Raw genomic sequence first — 25806 nt, forward strand, 5'->3', positions numbered from 1 at the left:
CAACTCCTTGATTTCACTGTCAAGGCCGGGAGCGTTTTACTACTCCTGCGCAATTACAAGCCTTAACTGCACAGGCGCAGAATGCACCCAGTGCACATGTGCAGGGGGGCCTGGGAGGACGGCTAGATTCCCCCAACAGAGTTCTCTGTTGGTGGGTCTGATCATTCTACAGTTTGTTTTTATAAAAAATTTTTTTGTTAAATTTGCTTTTTTTTTTATTTCACTTCCCCTGCACCCTCCCTCCCTCAGCCAAACGCTTCAGCCTATGACAGCCGATCACTCTCCAGCATATGGAGGGGCAAGTACAGCGCTGCACATGTAAATAAGACGCCGTCTAACAGTCTCCCGAGCGGCGATTGCCCCACCCCCCCAAGCAGGAGATGCGCGCATAGCCTGCACGCGATCTCCTGCTAAACAAAGCCCCAGGACTTGATGCCAATTGGTGTTAGGCGGTCCTGGGGCTGCCGCCGCAGCCACGCCCGTTGGCGTGGGGCAGTCGGCAGGTAGTTAAGGGCCAAATATAAGAAGAAAATTACCACTTTTTCTGTATAATGACTAAAGCATAGATCAGTGATGGCTAACCTTGGCACTCCAGCAGTGACAAAACTACAAATACCATAATGCCTGTGCCTCCCCAAGTAATGCTTAGAGCTGTCAGAGTACTGCAATGCCTCATGGGACTTGTAGTTCCACCACTGCTGGAGTGCCAAGGTTAGCCATCACTGGCATAGATGAACCCCAAATATTATATTTACAGTAGTCTCTTTAGTAGACTGCAAGGGACAGTGTAAAGGTGGCCACACACCATACAATTTTTTTTATTAAACATCTGTTCAATTTAAGAATATCAATTTTTCTGACTGATAATCTGACCAATGTAACACACACACACACTTTTTCCTTAACTACTTCCCGACCGCCGTATAGACAAATGGCGGCCGGGAAGCAGACGCCGCAAGGACCGCCGTATTGACAAAATGCGGCGGTCCTTGTTTGGGCATGGGCGGAGCGATCGCGTCATCCGTGACGCGATCCTCCGCCTCCGCCTGTCGCCGCTCACTCGCCGCAACATCCCGCCGGCGATACGGAAGCGCCGGCGGGATGTTAACCCGACGATCGCCGCGTAGAAAGTGTATAATACACTTTGTAATGTTTACAAAGTGTATTATACAGGCTGCCTCCTGCCCTGGTGGTCCCAGTGTCCGAGGGACCACCTGGGCAGGCTGCAGCCACCCTAGTCTGCACCAAGCACACTGATTTTCTCCCCCCCTGCCCCAGATCGCCCACAGCACCCATCAGACCCCCCCCTGCCCACCCCCCAGACCCCTGTTTGCACCCAATCACCCCCCTAATCACCCATCAATCACTCCCTGTCACTATCTGTCAACGCTATTTTTTTTTATACCCCCCCTTCCCCCTCCTGATCACCCCCCCCACCCCCCAGATTCTCCCCAGACCCCCCCCCCCCCCATGTACTGTATGCATCTATCCCCCCTGATCACCTGTCAATCACCCGTCAATCACCCCCTGTCACTGCCACCCATCAATCAGCCCCTAACCTGCCCCTTGCGGGCAATATGATCACCCCCCCACACCAATAGATCGCCCGCAGATCCGACATCAGATCACCTCCCAAATCCATTGTTTACATCTATTCTCTCCTCTAAACACACACTAATTACCCATCAATCACCCCCTATCACCACCTGTCACTTTTACCTATCAGATCAGACCCTAATCTGCCCCTTGCGGGCACCCAATCACCCGCCCACACGCTCAGATTGCCCTCAGACCCCCCCTTATCAATTCACCAGTGCATTCATTACATCTGTTCTTCCCTGTAATAACCCACTGATCACCTGTCAATCACCTGCCAATCACCTATCACCCATCAATCACCCCCTGTCACCCCCTGTCACTGCCACCCATCAATCAGCCCCTAACCTGCCCCTTGCGGGCAATCTGATCACCCACCCACACCATTAGATCGCCCGCAAACCCGCCGTCAGATTACCTCCCAAATGTATTGTTTACATCTGTTATCTTCTCTAAACACCCACTAATTACCCATCAATCACCCCCTATCACTGTTACCTATCAGATCAGACCCTAATCTGCCCCTTACGGGCACCCAATCACCTGCCTACACGCTCAGATTACCCTCAGACCCCCCCTTATCAATTCGCCAGGGCATTATTTACATCTATCCTTCCCTGTAATAACCCACTGATCACCTGTCAATCACCTGCCAATCACCTATCACCCATCAATCACCCCCTGTCACTGCCACCCAACAATCAGCCCCTAACCTGCCCCTTGCGGGCAATCTGATTACCCACCCACACCAATAGATCGCCCGCAGATCCGACATCAGATTACCACCCAAGCGCAGCGTTTACTCTCCTCTAAACACCCACTAATTACCCATCAATCACCCCCTATCACCACCTGTCACTGTTACCCATCAGATCAGACCCTAATCTGCCCCTTGCGGGCACCCAATCACCCACCTACACGCTCAGATTACCCTCAGACCCCCCCTTATCAATTCGCCAGTGCAATATTTACATCTGTTCTCCCCTGTAATAACCCACTGATTACCTGTCAATCACCTGTCAATCACCCATCAATCACCCCCTGTCACTGCCACCCATCAATCACCCGCTGTCACTGCCACCCATCAATCAGCCCCTAACCTGCCCCTTGCGGGCAATCTGATCACCCACCCACACCAATAGATCGCTCGCAGATCCGACGTCCGATCACCTCCCAAGTGCAGTGTTTACATCTGTTCTCTACCCTAAACACCCACTAATTACCCATCAATCACCCCCTGTCACTGCTACCTATCAGATTAGACCCCTATCTGCCCCTAGGGCACTCAATCACCCGCCCACACCCTCAGAATGCCCTCAGACCCCAGCCCTGATCACCTCGCCAGTGCATTGCTTGCATCTATTCCCCCCTCTAATCACACCTTGAGACACCCATCAATCACCTCCTGTCACCCCCTAGCACACCTACCCATCAGATCAGGCCCTAATTTGCCCCGTGTGGGCTCCTGATCACTCGGCCAAACCCTCAGATCCCCCTCAGACCCCCTTCCGATCACCTCCCCAGTGCATTGATTGCATCTATTTTCCCCTCTAACCACCCCCTGAGACACCCATCAATCACCTCCTGTCACCCCCTAGCACTCCTATCCATCAGATCAGGCCCAATACAACCTGTCATCTAAAAGGCCACCCTGCTTATGACCGGTTCCACAAAATTCGCCCCCTCATAGACCACCTGTCATCAAAATTTGCAAATGCTTATACCCCTGAACAGTCATTTTGAGACATTTGGTTTCCAGACTACTCACGGTTTTGGGCCCGTAAAATGCCAGGGCGGTATAGGAACCCCACAAGTGTCCCCATTTTAGAAAAAAAGACACCCCAAGGTATTCTGTTAGGTGTATGACGAGTTCATAGAAGATTTTATTTTTTGTCAAAAGTTAGCGGAAATTGATTTTTATTGGTTTTTTTCCACAAAGTGTCACTTTCCGCTAACTTTTGACAAAAAATAAAATCTTCTATGAACTCGTCATACACCTAACAGAATACCTTGGGGTGTCTTCTTTCTAAAATGGGGTCACTTGTGGGGTTCCTATACTGCCCTGGCATTTTAGGGGCCCTAAACCGCGAGGAGTAGTCTAGAAAACAAATGCCTCAAAATGACCTGTGAATAGGACGTTGGGCCCCTTAGCGCACCTAGGCTGCAAAAAAGTGTCACACATGTGGTACCGCCGTACTCAGAAAAAGTAGTATAATGTGTTTTGGGGTGTATTTTTACACATACCCATGCTGGGTGGGAGAAATTTCTATGTAAATGGACAATTGTGTGTAAAAAAATCAAACAATTGTCATTTACAGAGATATTTCTCCCACTTAGCATGGGTATGTGTAAAAATACACCCCAAAACGCATTATACTACTTCTCCTGAGTACGGCGGTACCACATGTGTGGCACTTTTTTACACCCTAAGTACGCTAAGGGGCCCAAAGTCCAATGAGTACCTTTAGGATTTCACAGGTCATTTTGCGACATTTGGTTTCAAGACTACTCCTCACGGTTTAGGGCCCCTAAAATGCCAGGGCAGTATAGGAACCCCACAAATGACCCCATTCTAGAAAGAAGACACCCAAAGGTATTCCGTACGGAGTATGGTGAGTTCATAGAAGATTTTATTTTTTGTCACAAGTTAGCGGAAAATGACACTTTGTGAAAAAAAACTATTAAAATCAATTTCCGCTAACTTGTGACAAAAAAATAAAAACTTCTATGAACTCACCATACTCCTAACGGAATACCTTGGGGTGTCTTCTCTCTAAAATGGACTTTAGAGACAAAAACAAAAGACCGAGAGCCCAAATGGTGTAGTATGTCAAGGAGGAAAAAAAGCAAAATAAATCAAGGTGGATTTATACTCACAAACATGGGTTGCCCCTAGGCAACCACTCCATATGCAGGTGGGGAGAATTCGAACCTGACCCCACTCAGGTATAAGATGTCGCTCTCTGTAGAAGAAGTAAGGAAAAATCCTTGCCACCTCAGGTGGACCGTATTGTATTTAGGATGCAAATCAGAGGCGCCAAAAAGAGTAAAATAATTATAGGTTAAAAAACACTTGGGGGGAGCTATACTCACCACCCGTTTCACAGACCAAGAACCAATGAAGACCACAATATTTGGTCAAAACATTCACAGTTTATTAGTACTCCCAGGTGCTACGCGTTTCACGGGACTAACCCGCTTCCTCAGGCAAAACAGGAGTACAAGCTAAAAGATACAAAACAATAATATACATAAAAATAGGCCCCAAATGCTTGTAAACAATAAAACACAGAAAAAGGTATTTCACAAAATAAAGTGCAAATATCCATGCGGATATATAGTTTGGATCTATGATCATTGGGATTCATTAGGATATCAATAAATACATGCAAGTGCTGTAACATTGTACCTACACCTCAAATGTATCTACTAAATGTCACATAGACCACCAATCGATGGTTCTATTATCTACCAGCTAGTGGTGTGTAGTAACCAAGGGAGATGGTGATGGTCTATTGCCGATTATAGGTAACCATACTGGACAAGCTTGGCATAGAGGGGATGCTCCCCAGGTATACCCTGTACTGTAGTGCTATATATATATATATATATATATATATATATATATATATATATATATCTCGTAAAATCCTGTCTAGCGTGAGCAGACAAGACAGACTTACCAGTTGGGGGTCTGGAGCCAGTATGAGCGCCTCGGTGGGGGAGCGAGGTGTGTTATGTCCTATAAGTAGTGTCTAAGTGCGGAGAACGCCATCTCCGTACTGTTCTATTCAACTTCCGCTGCGCTAGGCGGAAGTGACGTCTATCGCGCATGCGCTGGAGCATATCGGCGCCATTTTGGGAGTGGGCGCTATGGGCAACATGTACGCCGCTCGTAAGCGGCTATTTAATGTTAATAAAGCGTCCAATGCGGCGCGTGTATGCACAATTAAATGGCGCCACTTACGCCTAACTGCCAGTGAAACAGTCACAACGTTTTTTCGTATGAATTCAACGGATGGGCCAGGTGGTAGGGGCTCTGATAGGGGAGTATGGATCAATATCCAGATACTATTAGAATATGATAGGGGGGATTCAGATGATCTATTTTGGCATATCAATCTCCTATTGTCATATTTGTAAACATAATTGCCAAAACATATGATTGCAAGTAAACAAACAGTAATCTCATAATCTAAAAATTGTAAAGGCATGAAGAGATGTACAGACCAGCATACATATGGATATAAGTCACATAAACAGAGATCTCATGATCTATAAATGCAAAAAACACGAAGAAATGTACAGATTAGTATATATATGGATATAAAACACATAAAACCGTAAACTGGAATACCCATGTAAATAGAAATGACATAGATTGAAACAGAACTCAAATAAGAAAAATTGACGGTGATGGTAGAATAAATAAAATAAAATAAATTAAAATAAACATAGACAACCAGGGCCATTATTACGTCAGCATATAAAAAACGATAAAAGAGAGCACACGTATAATAAAACTTTATCAATCGTGGTGCAAATGAGGCATACATAGATTCAAATGTTGGGTATAGATACCCACTCTATTTTTTAGTCTAAAATGCTTTTTCCAAAACCTCGTTAAGACCGTTAGGAACCAGACTTTTCAGGATATTGATCCAATAAATCTCCTTCTGGCGCAAAGCTTCAAATGTGTTAGGAATGTGTGGGGAAATCGCCTCTATAAACGTGATACGGAATAACAACGGATTGTGATCATGGTGAGTACCAAAATGCCTCGAGACGCTATGAAGTGCTAGATTATTGATAATGTTTCTCTTGTGTTGGCCGACCCTACTGCGGGCCTCCTGGGTGGTGCGGCCCACATATTGGAGGCCGCACGGGCAGGAGATAAGATAGACAATGAACCGGGAGTCACAATGAATGTGTTGTTTAATGGGGTAAAGGCTGGAAGTGACCACTGAACGGAAAGTATTGGTCACATTGACAAACTGGCAAGCTGTGCATCGGGGCTTATTACATGGATAGGATCCGGGTGTGATATTACTTTTGGGTTGTGCATTCCTAAGCCTGCTGGGTGCAAGTAGATTACGTAGGTTAGGGGCCCTCCTGTACGTAACTGGTGGTCTATCTGGGATTGCCTGCCTCAGATAGGGGTCCTGAAGCAGGAGATCCCACCTATTTTGCAGTACCGATCTAATGGTATTGTGTTGCGCACTAAATCTAGTGATGAAACGTGGGAATGGCGATTCTGAGGTAGTGGTTGATGTCGGTTTGGTGAGGGCCTTTTGGGTGGCTTTAAACCTGGCATCTTTTAGTAGCTTATTTGGATATTTACGTTCCTTGAACTTGTTCGTCAAAATTTTTGACTGTGAGTGGAAGTCCTCCTGATCTGTACAGTTGCGGAATATACGTTTGTACTGGCAATAGGGGGTATTTATAGTCCAAGGTTTGTGATGATGACTATTGAAGTGAATATAGTTGTTTGCGTCCACCTTTTTAAAAAAGGTTTTGGTTTTTATTTTCCCTCCGTCTGCATGTAAGGATAAGTCAAGAAATTCTATACTGGTGCAATGATGTTGGGCAGTGAATTGTAGACCCGCTGTATTCTTGTTGAGATATTGAACAAACTGTGTGATGCTATTAAGGTCACCTTGCCATATAAAGATTAAATCATCAATGTATCTTTTATAGAAAATAACATTATTGTAAAAGGGGTGTTGAGGATAAAATTTTAATTGTTCTAAGAGGCCCATGGACAAATTAGCAAATGAGGGCGCGAACGAACTGCCCATGGCTGTTCCCGTCAGCTGATGGTAGTACTTGTTCTGGAAGCTGAAGGTGTTATGTGCCAGGATAAACTCAGCACATTGCGTGATAAAACTTCTCTGGGCCTCCGGCATAAGTGGATTGGTACTTAAAAAATGGTCTATGGCCGTCAGTCCAAAATCATGGGGAATATTGGTATATAATGATGTTACATCGCAGGTGAGCCAGTGATAGTTATCTTGCCAAACTATATCCTTAATCAACTGTATGAGATGTTGTGAATCCTTAAGGTAAGATGGGAGTGACTGCACATGAGGTTGGAGGTGATGATCAACAAAGACTGACAGATTACTTGTGGTAGAATCGATACCCGAAATAATTGGTCGACCTGGTGGTTTGCTGAGTGTTTTGTGAATTTTGGGCAGATAATAAAAAAACGGAGTTCTGGGGTGTTGGTTAATGAGGAAAGTTCCCTCACTTTTCGTGAGAATGCCCTTAAAAAAGTGTTCGTTTATGAAGGCTTTTAATGTAATGTTGTACTCCTCTGTTGGGTCGTGGTCAAGGACGGCATAATGCTGGGGGTTGTCCAACAGACGGGAAGCCTCCTCCAAGTAATCTGTTCGGTTAAGTAGGACAACTCCCCCACCTTTGTCCGCAGGTTTGATTACAATGTCATGCATTGATTTAAGTCTGTGGAGAGCAGATTGTTCTGCGTGTGTGAGGTTGGAAGAGGGAAAGTCGTGTAGGTTGATTTTAAGGAGGTCTTCTAGAACTAGGTCGTGAAAAGATTGTAATAGATGGCCCTTGGATGCTGTGGGGTAGAACCTAGAGCGTCCCTTAAGTTGAGTGGTAATATACCTCTCAGTGGAGACTTCCCCTGGGTTTATAATGATAGGTGGTATAGATGGATCGTCCGTAATAATCAAGTCATTGTCAGGGTTAACAGATACGTCCTTGTCAGTGGCGTACCTAGGGCATTTGACACCCGGTGCTAGGTATTGAAAGACACCCACCCCCCCCCCCCCCCCCCCACGGTACACCACCGCAGCAAAAAAATGGGCGTGGCTATGACCGGATGGGGCGGAGCTAATTTAAAAGTGCACCCAAGTTTTAGTCAACCTTTCTCCAGAAAATTCACATCATTGCGCAGCTTTTCTCCAGAAAATACACAAAATGTCAGAAGCTTTCAACATAAAATACACGTAATGCGAGAACATTTCACCAGACATTACACGTTATGTGAGCAGATTTCACAAGAAAATACATTCAATCATGTCGGCAGATTTGACCAGAAAAAAATCATTCAATCTTGCGGTAGATTTGACCAGAACATACACAATGTCAGCACCAGATTTCACCACAAAATACACAATATCAGTAGTTAAACTGACCACAAAATACACAATGACGGTAGTTAAACTGACCACAAAATACATAATGACGGTAGTTAAACTGACCACAAAATACACAATGTCGGTAGCAGATCTGACCACAAAATACACAATATCGGTAGCAGATTTGAGTGTTGGCAAGCTGATAGCCTGGTGGGTAGGTGGTGAAGGGTGAGCAGCCTGATTGCCTAGTGGGTAGGTGGGCAGCCTGCTGGGTAGCAGTGGTGGGTAGGGGGGCAGCAGTGGTGGGTAGCCTGCTGGGTAGCCTGGTGGGTAGGTGGGCAGCAGTGGTGGGTAGGTGGGTAGCATGGTGGGTAGGGGGGCAGCAGTGGTGGGTAGGTGGCCAGCCTGCTGGGTAGCCTGGTGGGTAGGTGGGCAGCCTGCTGGGTAGCAGTGGTGGGTAGGTGGGCAGCAGTGGTGGGTAGGTGGGCAGCCTGCTGGGTAGCCTGGTGGGTAGGTGGGCAGCCTGCTGGGTAGCAGTGGTGGGTAGGTGGGCAGCAGTGGTGGGTAGGTGGGCAGCAGTGGTGGGTAGCCTGGTGGGTAGGTGGGCAGCCTGCTGGGTAGCCTGATGGGTAGGTGGGCAGCAGTGGTGGGTAGGTGGGCAGCAGTGGTGGGTAGCCTGGTGGGTAGGTGGGCAGCAGCGGTGGGTAGGTGGGCAGCAGCGGTGGGTAGGTGGGCAGCAGCGGTGGGTAGGTGGGCAGCAGTGGTGGGTAGCCTGCTGGGTAGCCTGGTGGGTAGGTAGGCAGCAGTGGTGGGTAGGTGGGCAGCCTGCTGGGTAGCCTGGTGGGTAGGTGGGCAGCAGTGGTGGGTAGGTGGGCAGCAGTGGTGGGTAGGTGGGCAGCAGTGGTGGGTAGCCTGCTGGATAGGTGGGCAGCAGTGGTGGGTAGGTGGGAAGCAGCGGTGGGTAGGTGGGCAGCAGCGGTGGGTAGATGGGCAGCAGCGGTGGGTAGGTGGGCAGCAGTGGTGGGTAGCCTGCTAGCAGTGGTGGGTAGGTGGGCAGCAGCGGTGGTCAGGTGGGCAGCAGCGGTGGGCAGGTGGGCAGCAGCGGTGGGTAGCCTGCTGGGTAGCCTGGTGGGTAGGTGGGCAGCAGCGGTGGGTAGGTGGGCAGCAGTGGTGGGTAGGTGGGCAGCAGTGGTGGGTAGCCTGCTAGCAGTGGTGGGTAGGTGGGCAGCAGCGGTGGGCAGGTGGGCAGCAGCGGTGGGCAGGTGGGCAGCAGCGGTGGGTAGCCTGGTGGGTAGGTGGGCAGCAGCGGTGGGTAGGTGGGCAGCAGTGGTGGGTAGGTGGGCAGCAGTGGTGGGTAGCCTGGTGGGTAGGTGGGCAGCAGTGGTGGGTAGGTGGGCAGCAGTGGTGGTAGGTGGGCAGCAGTGGTGGGTAGGTGGGCAGCAGCGGTGGGTAGGTGGGCAGCAGTGGTGGGTAGGTGGGCAGTAGTGGTGGGTAGCCTGGTGGGTAGGTGGGCAGCAGTGGTGGGTAGGTGGGCAGCAGCGGTGGGTAGGTGGGCAGCAGCGGTGGGTGGCCGGTGCACCTGTAAAAGAAAAAAACCTTACCTGCAGATGTCTTCCGAGTCCCAGGCAGCCTCCGCAGCTCCTCTTGAATGTCCCGCGCCGTCTCCTGCTGCGTCATCAGTGCAGGGCTACGGGAAGATGGCCGCCGAAGCCCACACTGGAGACAAAAATAGACGGCAAGATGGCGTCGGCGGCCATCTTGCCGTCTATTTTTGTCTCCAGTGCGGGCTTCGGCGGCCATCTTCCCGTAGCCCTGCTCGGGTAAACTGAGGGCGGCTATCAGCCGCCCTGTCAGTGCCCGTTGCCGGCGCCCGTGGAGGGGAAGCGCCGAAGGAGGGGACCCAGGTGAGGGAGATGTGGGGGGTATTTCCCCCCTCCCCGCCGACGCTGCCACCCCTCCTTCAGCGCTGCTTCCCCTCCTGTGTCATCAAGGCTTCTGGGGAGGCCTTGATGACACCCCCCCTGGAGCTGACACCCAGAGCGGAGCGCTCCTGGCCGCCCCATGGTAGGGACGCCACTGGTCCTTGTGTTTTTTTATGGCGAAATGTCGTCTTAGTGTCAGCTTTCGTATGTATGCGTTGAGGTCAGTATATAATTAGTTTAGGTTAGATGTATTGGTGGGGCAAAATGATAAACCTTTCTCTAATAATTGTGTTTCATGGACAGATAGTAAATGGTCAGATAGGTTGAAGATGCTCCTTAACTGTGTGTTGGAATTGGGCGAAGCTGTCATGTGTCTTTTCTTATTTGTTTTACCTTTGCCCCGACTACCTCTTTTCCGGGGTCTGGGTGTGATCGCTTCATGTGATGTCTGGGATTCAAAATTACCCGATTGTTGGTAGGACTCGGTAGAGGGAGAACCAGAGTGTTCTGGGTTAGAGAGGCTGGTAGGTCTAAAAAACACGCCGTAGTTAGAGTGCTGTCCAAGTTGTCAGTGATGTCTGGTGTTTCATTTGAAGCTAGTTGATCCCTAGAGTGATCCGAAATCTGTGTGGATGTCTCATACACACTAAATTGAGAGGCCTTGATGGTGTCTGTGATGGTATTATTGCAAGCCTGACTGGCTTGTGTTGTTATCTTTGGATCAGATAAGGGTGGAGTACACAGTGTGGCGGGTGGCGGCCCTTTCAGGAACTTGTAAAGTGGTTTCAAGTTGCTAGATTTGGGAATATTTTTATCGTGTTTAATTTTAATGTTGGGTAATTTACCCTTCTTGGATTTGATTTTGAAAATAGGATCCTTCTTGGTTTTACTCACAGGGGTACTTTTGCCCACTGGTGTTTTTGTAGGGACCGCAGGAGGGTCGGCCAACCTCGTCTCCTTCAAGGGAAGAGAGCTGACAGTAGATTTGTCAAACAGTGTTTTTTCCAGAGTGGTGGTGTGGGCAAAGCTGAACTTTGGTGAAACATATGCTGGGGGAGGTGGTAGGGGTGTGGCAGGTGCTGTGTTTGGTGGTGGAAATGTGGGTGGCGGTAGGGGACAAGGAGGTGGATAGGACGGAAAAATGCGAGGTGTTGGTGGGGGAACAACCATACTCATGAGTGGCAATAGTGGGGGACGTGTGGGTATGGGATTAATTATAGGGAACCGAGTTTTGCGCTCGCGTTCCCTATGTTCGGCATATGCTATCGATTCTACCACAAGTAATCTGTCAGTCTTTGTTGATCATCACCTCCAACCTCATGTGCAGTCACTCCCATGTGCAGTCACTCCCATCTTACCTTAAGGATTCACAACATCTCATACAGTTGATTAAGGATATAGTTTGGCAAGATAACTATCACTGGCTCACCTGCGATGTAACATCATTATATACCAATATTCCCCATGATTTTGGACTGACGGCCATAGACCATTTTTTACGTACCAATCCACTTATGCCGGAGGCCCAGAGAAGTTTTATCACGCAATGTGCTGAGTTTATCCTGACACATAACACCTTCAGCTTCCAGAACAAGTACTACCATCAGCTGACGGGAACAGCCATGGGCAGTTCGTTCGCGCCCTCATTTGCTAATTTGTCCATGGGCCTCTTAGAACAATTAAAATTTTATCCTCAACACCCCTTTTACAATAATGTTATTTTCTATAAAAGATACATTGATGATTTAATCTTTATATGGCAAGGTGACCTTAATAGCATCACACAGTTTGTTCAATATCTCAACAAGAATACAGCGGGTCTACAATTCACTGCCCAACATCATTGCACCAGTATAGAATTTCTTGACTTATCCTTACATGCAGACGGAGGGAAAATAAAAACCAAAACCTTTTTTAAAAAGGTGGACGCAAACAACTATATTCACTTCAATAGTCATCATCACAAACCTTGGACTATAAATACCCCCTATTGCCAGTACAAACGTATATTCCGCAACTGTACAGATCAGGAGGACTTCCACTCACAGTCAAAAATTTTGACGAACAAGTTCAAGGAACGTAAATATCCAAATAAGCTACTAAAAGATGCCAGGTTTAAAGCCACCCAAAAGGCCCTCACCAAACCGACATCAACCACTACCTCAGAATCGCCATTCCCACGTTTCATCACTAGATTTAGTGCGCAACACAATACCATTAGATCGGTACTGCAAAATAGGTGGGATCTCCTGCTTCAGGACCCCTATCTGAGGCAGGCAATCCCAGATAGACCACCAGTTACGTACAGGAGGGCCCCTAACCTACGTAATCTACTTGCACCCAGCAGGCTTAGGAATGCACAACCCAAAAGTAATATCACACCCGGATCCTATCCATGTAATAAGCCCCGATGCACAGCTTGCCAGTTTGTCAATGTGACCAATACTTTCCGTTCAGTGGTCACTTCCAGCCTTTACCCCATTAAACAACACATTCATTGTGACTCCCGGTTCATTGTCTATCTTATCTCCTGCCCGTGCGGCCTCCAATATGTGGGCCGCACCACCCAGGAGGCCCGCAGTAGGGTCGGCCAACACAAGAGAAACATTATCAATAATCTAGCACTTCATAGCGTCTCGAGGCATTTTGGTACTCACCATGATCACAATCCGTTGTTATTCCGTATCACGTTTATAGAGGCGATTTCCCCACACATTCCTAACACATTTGAAGCTTTGCGCCAGAAGGAGATTTATTGGATCAATATCCTGAAAAGTCTGGTTCCTAACGGTCTTAACGAGGTTTTGGAAAAAGCATTTTAGACTAAAAAATAGAGTGGGTATCTATACCCAACATTTGAATCTATGTATGCCTCATTTGCACCACGATTGATAAAGTTTTATTATACGTGTGCTCTCTTTTATCGTTTTTTATATGCTGACGTAATAATGGCCCTGGTTGTCTATGTTTATTTTAATTTATTTTATTTATTTTATTTATTCTACCATCACCGTCAATTTTTCTTATTTGAGTTCTGTTTCAATCTATGTCATTTCTATTTACATGGGTATTCCAGTTTACGGTTTTATGTGTTTTATATCCATATATATGTTACGGCCAGAACCCGAAGTTTGGCCACTTCTAGTTCTGGCCGGCCACTTCGGGTTCTGGCCGGCCAATTCGCGAAGTGCCCGCTGCGCTGCGGCCAATGTTAGAAACGGATCGTTTACTCTGATATGAATGTATCTTCTGGCCGCAGCGCAGCGGCCAAACGTATTAATTTGTTGCAATTTTTAAGCCGGCGGCAATGTAACGATTCAAGCCGCCGGCTTTTTCATCTGCCTCATCTCTCTCCCTCTCTCTTCTTATGGCCAGCCGGCGGGGGGGGGGGGGGGGGGGACACGCGAGTCCCCCCGGGAGTCGTTCGTCGCAGCAGGGGCAGCAGAGCGGGGAGGCTGCAGACATTGCTTCTGCCAGCACCCGCTCTGCAAGAACGGCAGGCTTCCCTGCCGCGACGAACGACTCCGGAGGGACACGCGTGTCCCCGCCCGGCTGCCCATAAGAAGAGAGAGGGAGAGAGATGAGGCAGATGAAAAAGCCGGCGGCTTGAATCGTTACATTGCCGCCGGCTTAAAAATTGCAACAAATTAATACGTTTGGCCGCTGCGCTGCGGCCAGAAGATACATTCATATCAGAGTAAACGATCCGTTTCTAACATTGGCCGCAGCGCAGCGGGCACTTCGCGAATTGGCCGGCCAGAACCCGAAGTGGCCGGCCAGAACTAGAAGTGGCCAAACTTCGGGTTCTGGCCGTAACATATATACTAATCTGTACATTTCTTCGTGTTTTTTGCATTTATAGATCATGAGATTTCTGTTTATGTGACTTATATCCATATGTATGCTGGTCTGTACATCTCTTCATGCCTTTACAATTTTTAGATTATGAGATTACTGTTTGTTTACTTGCAATCATATGTTTTGGCAATTATGTTTACAAATATGACAATAGGAGATTGATATGCCAAAATAGATCATCTGAATCCCCCCTATCATATTCTAATAGTATCTGGATATTGATCCATACTCCCCTATCAGAGCCCCTACCACCTGGCCCATCCGTTGAATTCATACGAAAAAACGTTGTGACTGTTTCACTGGCAGTTAGGCTTAAGTGGCGCCATTAAATTGTGCATACACGCGCCGCATTGGACGCTTTATTAACATTAAATAGCCGCTTACGAGCGGCGTACATGTTGCCCATAGCGCCCACTCCCAAAATGGCGCCGATATGCTCCAGCGCATGCGCGATAGACGTCACTTCCGCCTAGCGCAGCGGAAGTTGAATAGAACAGTAGGGAGACGGCGTTCTCCGCACTTAGACACTACTTATAGGACATAACACACCTCGCTCCCCCACCGAGGCGCTCATACTGGCTCCAGACCCCCAACTGGTAAGTCTGTCTTGTCTGCTCACGCTAGACAGGATTTTACGAGATATATATATATATATATATATATATATATATAGCACTACAGTACAGGGTATACCTGGGGAGCATCCCCTCTATGCCAAGCTTGTCCAGTATGGTTACCTATAATCGGCAATAGACCATCACCATCTCCCTTGGTTACTACACACCACTAGCTGGTAGATAATAGAACCATCGATTGGTGGTCTATGTGACATTTAGTAGATACATTTGAGGTGTAGGTACAATGTTACAGCACTTGCATGTATTTATTGATATCCTAATGAATCCCAATGATCATAGATCCAAACTATATATCCGCATGGATATTTGCACTTTATTTTGTGAAATACCTTTTTCTGTGTTTTATTGTTTACAAGCATTTGGGGCCTATTTTTATGTATATTATTGTTTTGTATCTTTTAGCTTGTACTCCTGTTTTGCCTGAGGAAGCGGGTTAGTCCCGTGAAACGCGTAGCACCTGGGAGTACTAATAAACTGTGAATGTTTTGACCAAATATTGTGGTCTTCATTGGTTCTTGGTCTGTGAAACGGGTGGTGAGTATAGCTCCCCCCAAGTGTTTTTTAACCTATAATTATTTTACTCTTTTTGGCGCCTCTGATTTGCATCTTTCTAAAATGGGGTCATTAGTGGGGTTCCTATACTGCCCTGGCATTTTAGGGGCCCTAAACCGCGAGGAGTAGTCTTGAAACAAAAATGACCTGTGAAATCCTAAAGGTACTCATTGGACTTTGGGCCCCTTAGTGCAGTTAGGGTGCAAAAAAGTGCCACACATGTGGTATCGCCGTACTCGGGAGAAGTAGTATAATGTGTTTTGGGGTGTATTTTTACACATACCCATGCTGGGTGGGAGAAATACCTCTGTAAATGACAATGTAATGATCGCTGCTGCAGCAGGTGTTGCTGGAAGTAGTAGTGCTGCAGCTCAGGCAGTTCTGATGTCTTTCCATGCAAGCTGCATAGCTTTGTCTGTCTTTCCCTGGTGTCAGCTTGTGACTGATTATCATTCATCTGTGTGGGAATCTGCATGTCTGCTCCCATTGGATGACCTCAGTATAAAGATCTGCTTCCTGCAGGGTTTCCTTGGGTTTTCATAGCTTCAGTTTAAGCCTGTCTTGCTGTCGCTTCAGCCCTCGATCGTGTTTCTTGTTCTAAAGATACTTTGCTGGTCTTTGCATCATATATTGGTTCATTGCCAATATATATGCATACCAGCACGTTTATTATTTTCCTTGTATTTGTGTTACGTTGATACATCAGTGTCGCTGATGTATACGTACACGAACTGTTTATATCCTGTGTGCAGTTAGTCAGCTTTCCAGCACGTTTTGGTAGGTTGCGCGTACCGTGATCACCCGTGCTGAGGTAGTTACCCTGCTCCTGGTTGTTTGTGGATTGCGTTCATCTCTGCGAGGAGATAACGAATCCTTCTGAATCCTGTCCTGTTACCGTTTGTGGATTGCGTTCATCTCTGTGAAGAGATAACGAATCCTTCTGAATCCTGTTCTGTTACTGTTTGTGGATTGCATTCATCTCTGTGAAGAGATAACGAATCCTTCTGAAATCTGTTCTGTTACTGTTTGTGGATTGCGTTCATCTCTGCGAAGAGATAGTCCTGTTCCCTGTATTACTCCAGTCCTAGTCAGCGTTCCTGCTTATGTCATATATCGGTTCATTGCCGATATATACATATGTTAGTCAGGCGTTACAAATAGTTTCATTGATAGCTGTAATTGTAATACGCTAGGAAAACATACTTATTGTATATTTATCTGTGTTACGTTCATCTATCTTGATCCTGCTATTTCCTGACTATCCTGTCCTGTCTTTGTAAGGCACGCCATCGCCGCAACGCATTGGCTGCCTCATTCCAGTCTGTGTTATTGTGGACGCTTGCTGTCACTAAGTAGTGGCTAGTTAAGCAAGCGTTCATTCTGTCTACCTGTCCTGATCTCCTCAGTTCTGGTTTATGCGCTCAGCGCTACTTTGCGCTGAGACATTATAGCGAAAGTATTGTTTGTGGCTGTCGGATCTGCACCGGCTCTGTGCGCCACAATCTCCTATTGGAGTCAGTCCTCCCCTCCACTATACTAGGGATAGTCTGTTTCCTTGTGCTAGTGTGTGTACCTCCTCCACGTCAGCTCATGCGTTGCATGCTGACTGTGGAGATTACACCACCAAGCCTTACAGACAATCTTGATTTTTTTACACACAATTGTCCATTTACAGAGGTATTTCTCCCACCCAGCATGGGTATGTGTAAAAATACACCCCAAAACACATTGTACTACTTCTCCCGAGTATGGCGATACCACGTGTGGCACTTTTTTGCACCCTAACTGCGCTAAAGGGCCCAAAGTCCAATGAGTACCTTTAGGATTTCACAGGTCATTTTGAGAAATTTCGTTTCAAGACTACTCCTCACGGTTTAGGGCCCCTAAAATGCCAGGGCAGTATAGGAACCCCACAAATGACCCCATTTTAGAAAGAAGACACCCCAAGGTATTCCGTTAGGAGTATGGCGAGTTCATAGAAGATTTTATTTTTTGTCACAAGTTAGCGGAAATTGATTTTAATTGTGTTTTTTCACAAAGTGTCATTTTCCGCTAACTTTTGACAAAAAATAAAATCTTCTATGAACTCACCATACTCCTAACGGAATACCTTGGGGTGTCTTCTTTCTAAAATAGGGTCATTTGTGGGGTTCCTATACTGCCCTGGCATTTTAGGGGCCCTAAACCGTGAGGAGTAGTCTTGAAACGAAATTTCTCAAAATGACCTGTGAAATCCTAAAGGTACTCATTGGACTTTGGGCCCTTTAGCGCAGTTAGGGTGCAAAAAAGTGCCACACATGTGGTATCGCCGTACTCAGGAGAAGTAGTATAATGTGTTTTTGTGGTGTATTTTTACACATACCCATGCTGAGTGGGAGAAAGATCTCTGTAAATGGACAATTGTGTGTAAAAAAAAAAAATTAACAAATTGTCATTTACAGAGATATTTCTCCCACCCAGCATGGGTATGTGTAAAAATACACCCCAAAACACATTATACTACTTCTCCTGAGTACGGCAATTTCACATGTGTGGCACTTTTTTGCAGCCTAACTGCGCTAAGGGGTCCAAAGTCCAATGAGCACCTTTAGGCTTTACAGGGGTGCTTACAATTTAGCACCCCCCAAAATGTCAGGACAGTAAACACACCCCACAAATGACCCCATTTTGGAAAGTAGACACTTCAAGGTATTCAGAGAGGGGCATGGTGAGTCCGTGGCAGATTTCATTTTTTTTTGTCGCAAGTTAGAAGAAATGGAAACTTTTTTTTTTTCTTTTCTCACAAAGTGTCATTTTCCGCTTACTTGTGACAAAAAATAATATCTTCTATACTATGCCTCTCAGTGAATACTTTGGGATGTCTTCTTTCCAAAATGGGGTCATTTGGGGGGTATTTATACTATCCTGGAATTCTAGCCCCTCATAAAACATGACAGGGGGTCAGAAAAGTCAGAGATGCTTGAAAATGGGAAAATTCACTTTTTGCACCATAGTTTGTAAACGCTATAACTTTTACCCAAACCAATAAATATACACTGAATGGGTTTTTTTTTTATCAAAAACATGTTTGTCCACATTTTTCGCGCTGCATGTATACAGAAATTTTACTTTATTTGAAAAATGTCAGCACAGAAAGTTAAAAAAATAATTTTTTTGCCAAAATTCATGTCTTTTTTGATGAATATAATAAAAAGTAAAAATCGCAGGAGCAATCAAATAGCACCAAAAGAAAGCTTTATTAGTGACAAGAAAAGGAGCCAAAATTCATTTACGTGGTAGGTTGTATGAGCGAGCAATAAACCGTGAAAGCTGCAGTGGTCTGAATGGAAAAAAAGTGGCCGGTCCTTAAGGGGTAGAAAGCCCTAGGTCCTCAAGTGGTTAATTATGATAAAATTGCTTGGCTGCATATATTAATGAATTGACAATCTACCACACCCACCATTCATTTTTCATAAAAAATGATCATAAAAATCCACCATCCTCGATCAACTTTAATCAAATTAAAAAAAATTTTTTTACCGAATTGCCGTAAAATTGGATCAATTTATTGTATCGTGTGTGGCAGCCTTAAGCTGTATCAGAATGCACAGTGCTCAATATGCAGGGATTTGCATTTGCAGGGATATATACCGTATTTTTCGGAAGACGCACTTTTTCTCCCCCAAATTTTGGTCTTATATTCTAAAGATACCAAGAAATCAATGCAGAGTGTGCAGGGAAGCTGAACCGCCGCTGTACATTACCTGATCCTGCAGCCGCGATCCTCTTCAGCATCCTGGGTCCCGCAGCGCGTTCCTCTTTAGTGGCAGCGGTAGGCAGGGACACCGGCCACCTACCGCTGTGCAGAGCAGCCGGGCCATCTCTATAAAACACTGCCAGGGTCTGCTGGGTCACCTGCATAATCACCGCTGGAGTTCGCTGGGTTATCTGCATAATAGCCGCTGGAGTTCGCTGGGTCATCTGCATAATAGCCGCTGGAGTTCGCTGGGTCGCCGCCTCCATACACGCAGTTCTCTGCACTAGTCGCGAACGTGCGCCAAGGGTCATGCGCGGCTAGTGCAGAGAACTGTGTATGGAGGCTGCGACCCAACAAACTCCAGCGGCTATTATGCAGATAACCCAGCTGACCCCGGCAGTGTTTATATAGATGGCCTAGCAGACCCCGGCAGTGTTTATAGAGATGGCCTAGCAGACCCCGGCAGTGTTTATAGATATGGCCCAGCGGACCCCGGCGGCTCTGCACAGCGGTAGGTGTCCCTGCCTACCGCTGCCACTGAAGAGGAATGCGCTGCGGGACCCAGGATGAAAGGAGGATGCTGAAGAGGATCACCGACAGCCGGGGGGGGATAGTGTAGTGTAACTGGGCAGTGTAGTGTAGATAGAGTAGCTTAGAAACATTTTTGGGGGGGATAAATGTCCATAAGACGCCCCTGCAGTATAGACGCACATAGGTTTAGTTTTTTTTTCCTGATTTTTGCCCTCTAAACCTAGATGCGTCTTGTATGCCGGAGTGTCTTATATTCCGAAAAAATACGGAATGAATACACCAGTTGGAAAAATCTCTGCAAGCCAGGCGCTGCATTATTGTCAAGCTGTAAGTCCATGAGGTGACAAGGATCAAGTCTTAATTTTGTGTCTGTGTTCTACAGAAAGCAAATATTTGATGAGCCTTTGAGAGATCCTAATTATGATCCACTACCAGAAGATATTGTGAACAGACCAAACCACGACCAGCCACCTCAAGATGCCCACAACTGAACAACCCATGCTCAGATTTCAGAACAAACCGTTTGTATACAGTAATTTGTAATAAAAACAAAAAAAGTCAAAATGCCTGAGAATGTTTACTTGGGGTTTTAACCAAAGGATATACAGTCATTAGGACAAACCTGATTTGGCAATGGTCTATTTTATTACTCCTACTTAACCACCCCCAAGGGTTTTTACCCTAACGGACCAGAGCAATTTTCACCTGTCAATGCTCTTCCCTTTCATTTGCCAATAACATTTTCAATACTTATCACAAAAAATGATCTATACCTTGTTTTTTTCCCCACAGATTAGGCTTTTTTGGGGGTGGTATTTGTGTTCTGTAATTACTTTACTTTCTATGCATTTTTAAGGGAAAAACAAGGCGAAAAAAATACACAATTTCTTCAATTCCATCCCCTATAGTTTTAAAATAAACAATGCTACCATACATAAAACCCATACATTTTATCTGCCTATGTTACAGGGGAACTTCAGCCTAAACAAACATACTGTCATTAAGTTACATTAGTTATGTTAATTAGTATAGATAGGTAATATAATCTCTTGCCCACCCCGTTTTAAAAGAACAGGCAAAGGTTTGTGATTCATGGGGGCAGCCATCTTTTTGGTTGAGGAGGTGACAAGGAGAAGGAGACACAGTTCCAACTGTCCTGTGTCCTGATCACCCCTCCCAGCTGCACACACTAGGCTTCAAATGTCAAATTCAAAATATAAAAAAAAAAAATTGCACCAAAACAGCAGAACGAGACCAGAAAATCAGAAATCCCATCATGCTTTGCACAGCATTAGGAGAAAAATGCCCGGGCAGTTTTTTCTGTGCAGCTAAAAATGAGGCTTGCATAAGAGAAAAAAAGTTCTGATGCTGTAAAACAGTTAAAGAAACACCAGGCCTTTCCAGTGCTGCTGAGTCAATTTTTAGTCTGGAGGTTCACTTTAAGTAGAACATTGGGAACAAGGTGCAAATTTTTTTATTTATTTTTTTTAAAAAAGACCTTATAGTTTTTGAGAAAATCGATTTTAAGTTTCAAATGAAAAAAGTATCCATGTTTAAAAAAAAAAAACACCAAAACCCGCCGACTTTAGCGGATAATAGCAAAGCCCCCTTACATGATATAAACCCCACATTTTCAGGATATGTTACGTAGAATATTGAGAACAAGATGCAAATTTTTTTTTTTCAAAAAGACCTTATAGTTTGAGAAAATAGATTTTAAAAACTGTAAAAAACAACCATTGACAGGGATAAATTGGACGTTTTTAATACTACTGGTGGGCTTGAAGTGGTAAAAAAAAAAGTAAAGATAGTGCTAACTAGTTCAACCTATCTCTGCAAATGTCACTGTCTTTTACTGCAGCATTAAAGTGTGCTGACTCCTCTCTGTCAGTGGCACCTGCCTCCCGCTGTCTTCAACATAGGATCATGGTGCAGCTCTCTAGCTCTGGTCACTGCTTGTAGTGTTCTCCCCAGACTCTTTTAGCTGGGTGCTCCACCTGGCTAATTTTAGTGACCACCCAGCTGTCAACAGCTCGCTTCCTCCTCCTAACAAAGAATCGAGGTCGGCACTCCACTGGCGATAATAAACTTGCGTTTATTGGAAAAGTTGCAAACACGACATGTTTCGGGGTCACCCCCTTCCTCAAGTGTACATACAACCCTGACACACAGTCTTCTAATATACTCCAACCACTTAAGTGCACCACACTCTTCAAACCAGGACACACCCCTCTGGTCACCTGACCAAGGTGATGTCGTACAGACGTACAGGTTTATCTGTACGACATCACCTTCGTCAGGTGACCAGAGGGGTGTGTCCTGGTTTGAAGGGTGTGGTGCACTTAAGTGGTTGGAGTATATTAGAAGACTGTGTGTCAGGGTTGTATGTACACTTGAGCAAGGGGGTGACCCCGAAACATGTCGTGTTTGCAACTTTTCCAATAAACGCAAGTTTATTATCGCCAGTGGAGTGCCGACCTCGATTCTTTGTTACTGTGAACATACGGGTGGAGTGGTGAACCATTGAGTGTCTGAGCACTGGCGGACCAGGTGTGTGAAGCCTGGGAGGTTGAGGACCCCGGCGATCTGATTTTTTTTTGCATCGCTTCCTCCTCCTACGCTGTAAGCAGAGTTGTGCCAACCCTGTATTCCCCTGATGCTCCCCACCCGACTATTTTTAATGACACACAGCTGGAAAACATTTCTGGGGAGAACATTGTACTATTATTTACTAATGCTAAATGGTGTGTGTGCAAAAGTTTGCCTACTAGCTAGTAAATTCACAGCTGTAGCATAAAAAAAGTGGTGAGAGACATATGGAGGCTTCCATATTTATTTCCCTTTAAACAATACCAGTTGCCTGGCAGTCCTGCCAATATTTATGGCCAGTAGCGTCTGAATCAGAGCATGGCCTTGAAAAGATTGGAGACTATTGTTGGCAATCCTCTGGGGGACGCGTTTAGCGAGGTGGAGGGAAGCCACAATAGGATCCTGAGGCTTTTCTCTCTCTTTAGTCATGCATCTCTTTTTGTACCCGAGCTTCGGCTTGGGTACACTTTGAATTGAGGACAGGTGCCTGGGAGTTGAGGGAGACTGCAACACAGTTCAGGTAGAAAATGGCAGTAATAGACGTCATGCTGAACCAATCCAGTTAAGCGCACCATTTCATATTTTGGGTTTATTAAGATTGTTCAACACTTTAATAGAAAATATAGTATTGTTATAGTCTTACCTTAAACCCATCTTCTCCACGTCATCCCACTGCTCAAAACCGTTAACGTGCATAGTTGGCTTTCATGTGTATGGTAAGTGCTTGTATGACTAGTATTGATAACATAATGCAAACCTTCTTCAGAAGGGGGGGGGGGGGGGAGGGATAGTAAAGTATTTTATGAGCTCTGTAAAAGCACCCCTTAATAATTTCAGCACCCTCTAAGTACTGGAGAGAAAACTGATATGGAGGTACACATGGTCCGTGAAGCACGTGCAGATACTACCAGTGCTGCTGGAATAAGCTTTAGAATCATGAAAATATACCAACACAGAAACATCACTCACAAAAGTTATTAAGCATTACTTTTATTTAAAAAGTTTATTTTTCTACAAGTGCAGAAAGCACCTATACAAATTAAAAATAGAACACAAAATCTTTACAGGTCACGTACACAGGTATAAAGGAGGGCTTGGGACATCTGTCTCAGGTCTTCCGGTAGTCAGGTAGCACTAATGCTTCACACTCTCTGTACATGGAAGGAAAGGATGTGAGGGAGTCAAACGCAGCAGCACCCAGCTGCTTATAAAGTGGAATGTGTGGGTCCCCCGCACCTTCTGATTTGGCTCAAGAGGTGCTGGGACCACCCTCCTCTCCTCCACAGATCTTTAGTCTTAGTATTTTTTTTTTTAAATTTCCTTTTTAATTGTTACTTTTTTTTTTTTTTTTTTTTTCCTATTTATGGGACGGGGTTCCATCTCCAGGATGTGAACCGCGAATTTCGTCGGGAGGGGACTGTTTACCAGGCCGGTGCAGTGTTGGCAAGACGTCTCATACGCCTATAGGGAGGAAAAGAGAAGAGGGGCAAGGTAAATGATAAGGAGGTTGTAGCTGTACTCTTAACACTAAGTCAGAGGATCACGTTCATGGGGGAACTTCATATTGGCCACTGGAAAGATACACACTGAGCTCATACCTCTAATTCACTTTCAGCCACACTCAAAGTACAGCAGCAATGAATAAACAGTGTCTAGATGTAGTAAATTTACCTTTAAGAGAGGAACTAAATTTTCTCAGAAAAATAGAACTTCAAACAAGACAAAACACAAACTTGCTTTTACTTGCACTGTAAGACCTTTCTATACTGTACTGTTGTGGCCAAAGGTGGGCTCATTTTATTATTTGTTGTCTTAGTAGACAGCTCAGAGCTACTGTGGGGGAGGGAACAAAGTGAATGCCTAAACTACGGTGACTGTGTGGATGGTGGGCAATGCCTGCTCACCCAGATAGATATCTACTGGAGGCCAATTGCAGTCATTCGCTTGTGCTCATTGTCCTGAATGACCACATTTAGCAGCCTGTTTTGAATTTTTATGCATTTATATGGTAAGACATACACACCTGTTACCATTCATAGAGATCTAGTAGCTTGTAATTTTTTGGTTTATAATTTAAGTGCAGTCTTAGATTTAGGTTACTTAGAGCTATGCTATCCAAATTCCATCCAGGAGTCCAGTACTGCCAAGAGTGATGCCCAATAGCCTGCTAGGGACTAATGAAACCTGTACAAATCTAAATGTATGTATGTATGGAATTAAAAAACCTACATGGTTGTATTGTTCGAGGATGAACAAATTAATCAAAGACTAAAACCAGAAGGCTTATTTAAAGAGACGGGAAAAGTGCTTACCGATACCAATAGAACACACAAAACATTGATGCCAACAGTAAATATTTAGGCACACTGGCTATCCCTTTCCTGGTACTGTCTAGGCTTGACATATAGGAATGTAAGATAAATTGACACAATGAAGTTCTGATGTCTAACCTAACGAAGGTTTAATACTAACTAGAAATGGGCTACAGAGTTCTATTTGTGCAAAATATTGGGATGCTTTGTAATAAAAGCAGCAAATCATTTATTAAATGAAACAATCATATCTTTGCCAATTAGTAAGGTAGCAATACAAGTTATATAAGTGCTAGTAGATCACAGTCCATTGTATGAAACTGTGTGTGCCCTTTTAAAACTGACAAATAAAAACACCATCTTTATCGATTTAAAAAGTTACTGAAATGTAAATATATTTTAAGAGCTTTTCGTTTTTAAAAACGACAGGTGTCCATGACGCGTTCCATAATTCACAATGCAGCCAAACCAGCTTTGCCTGCTAGCTTAACCGACTGTGGAACTCCAAACAATTGTTCTTGAATAGGGAGTGGTCAGAGTTTTGTTTCCACCATTTCTTCTCAGTATAACAAGATATTTAAGGGGAATTCAAACTAGATAACCAGTTTCAGAGCTAGGTGTCTTAAAGGGAACCTTAACTGGTGGGGAAAAAAAATTGCGTCATGCGGACGCGCTGTATGGCTCTTTACGACGGGAAATGCGGAAGAGGACGCTTTGCCCGAGGACGACTGGCAGTCGTCCGAAAACGAACCTTAGCCGCGGAGGGAGACCGAAGGACCGGCGCGGGCACAGGACGGCTGCAGGAGGCTCGGGAAAGCCCCCAGGTAAGTGAATTTTTTGCCCCCACCAGTTAAGGTTCCCTTTAAGGCTCGTACACACGCCATACCGCCGCAAACGACTGGTCCGTCAGACCCTCCCTCTGGGTGGACGTTCAGCCGACAGTAGCACGTGTGTACGTGCTGTCGG

General features: G+C 45.5%; 2 protein-coding genes across 4 annotated transcripts in view; one reads left to right on the forward strand and one right to left on the reverse strand.

Annotated features, from left to right (window-relative positions):
* Positions 1–20503, forward strand: part of DERL3 (derlin 3) — a 74845-nt gene extending 54342 nt beyond the window's left edge. For both annotated transcript variants that reach the window (XM_068271560.1, XM_068271561.1), the window contains exon 7: positions 20322–20503. In XM_068271560.1, the coding sequence (XP_068127661.1) occupies positions 20322–20430 (109 nt within the window). In that variant the 3' untranslated portion in view covers positions 20431–20503. The remainder of the gene's footprint in view (positions 1–20321) is intronic.
* Positions 20504–23502: 2999 nt separating this feature from the next.
* SMARCB1 (SWI/SNF related, matrix associated, actin dependent regulator of chromatin, subfamily b, member 1) overlaps positions 23503–25806 on the reverse strand; it is a 39944-nt gene continuing 37640 nt past the window's right edge. Inside the window, exon 7 of one of the 2 annotated variants that reach the window (XM_068242661.1) lies at positions 23503–23989. In XM_068242661.1, coding sequence (XP_068098762.1) covers positions 23840–23989 — 150 coding nt within the window. In that variant the 3' untranslated portion in view covers positions 23503–23839. The remainder of the gene's footprint in view (positions 23990–25806) is intronic. The other variant, XM_068242656.1, reaches the window with a different exon arrangement.

Source organism: Hyperolius riggenbachi, chromosome 1 (genome assembly GCF_040937935.1).
Source record: "Hyperolius riggenbachi isolate aHypRig1 chromosome 1, aHypRig1.pri, whole genome shotgun sequence".
NCBI classification, from domain to species: Eukaryota; Metazoa; Chordata; class Amphibia; order Anura; family Hyperoliidae; genus Hyperolius; species Hyperolius riggenbachi.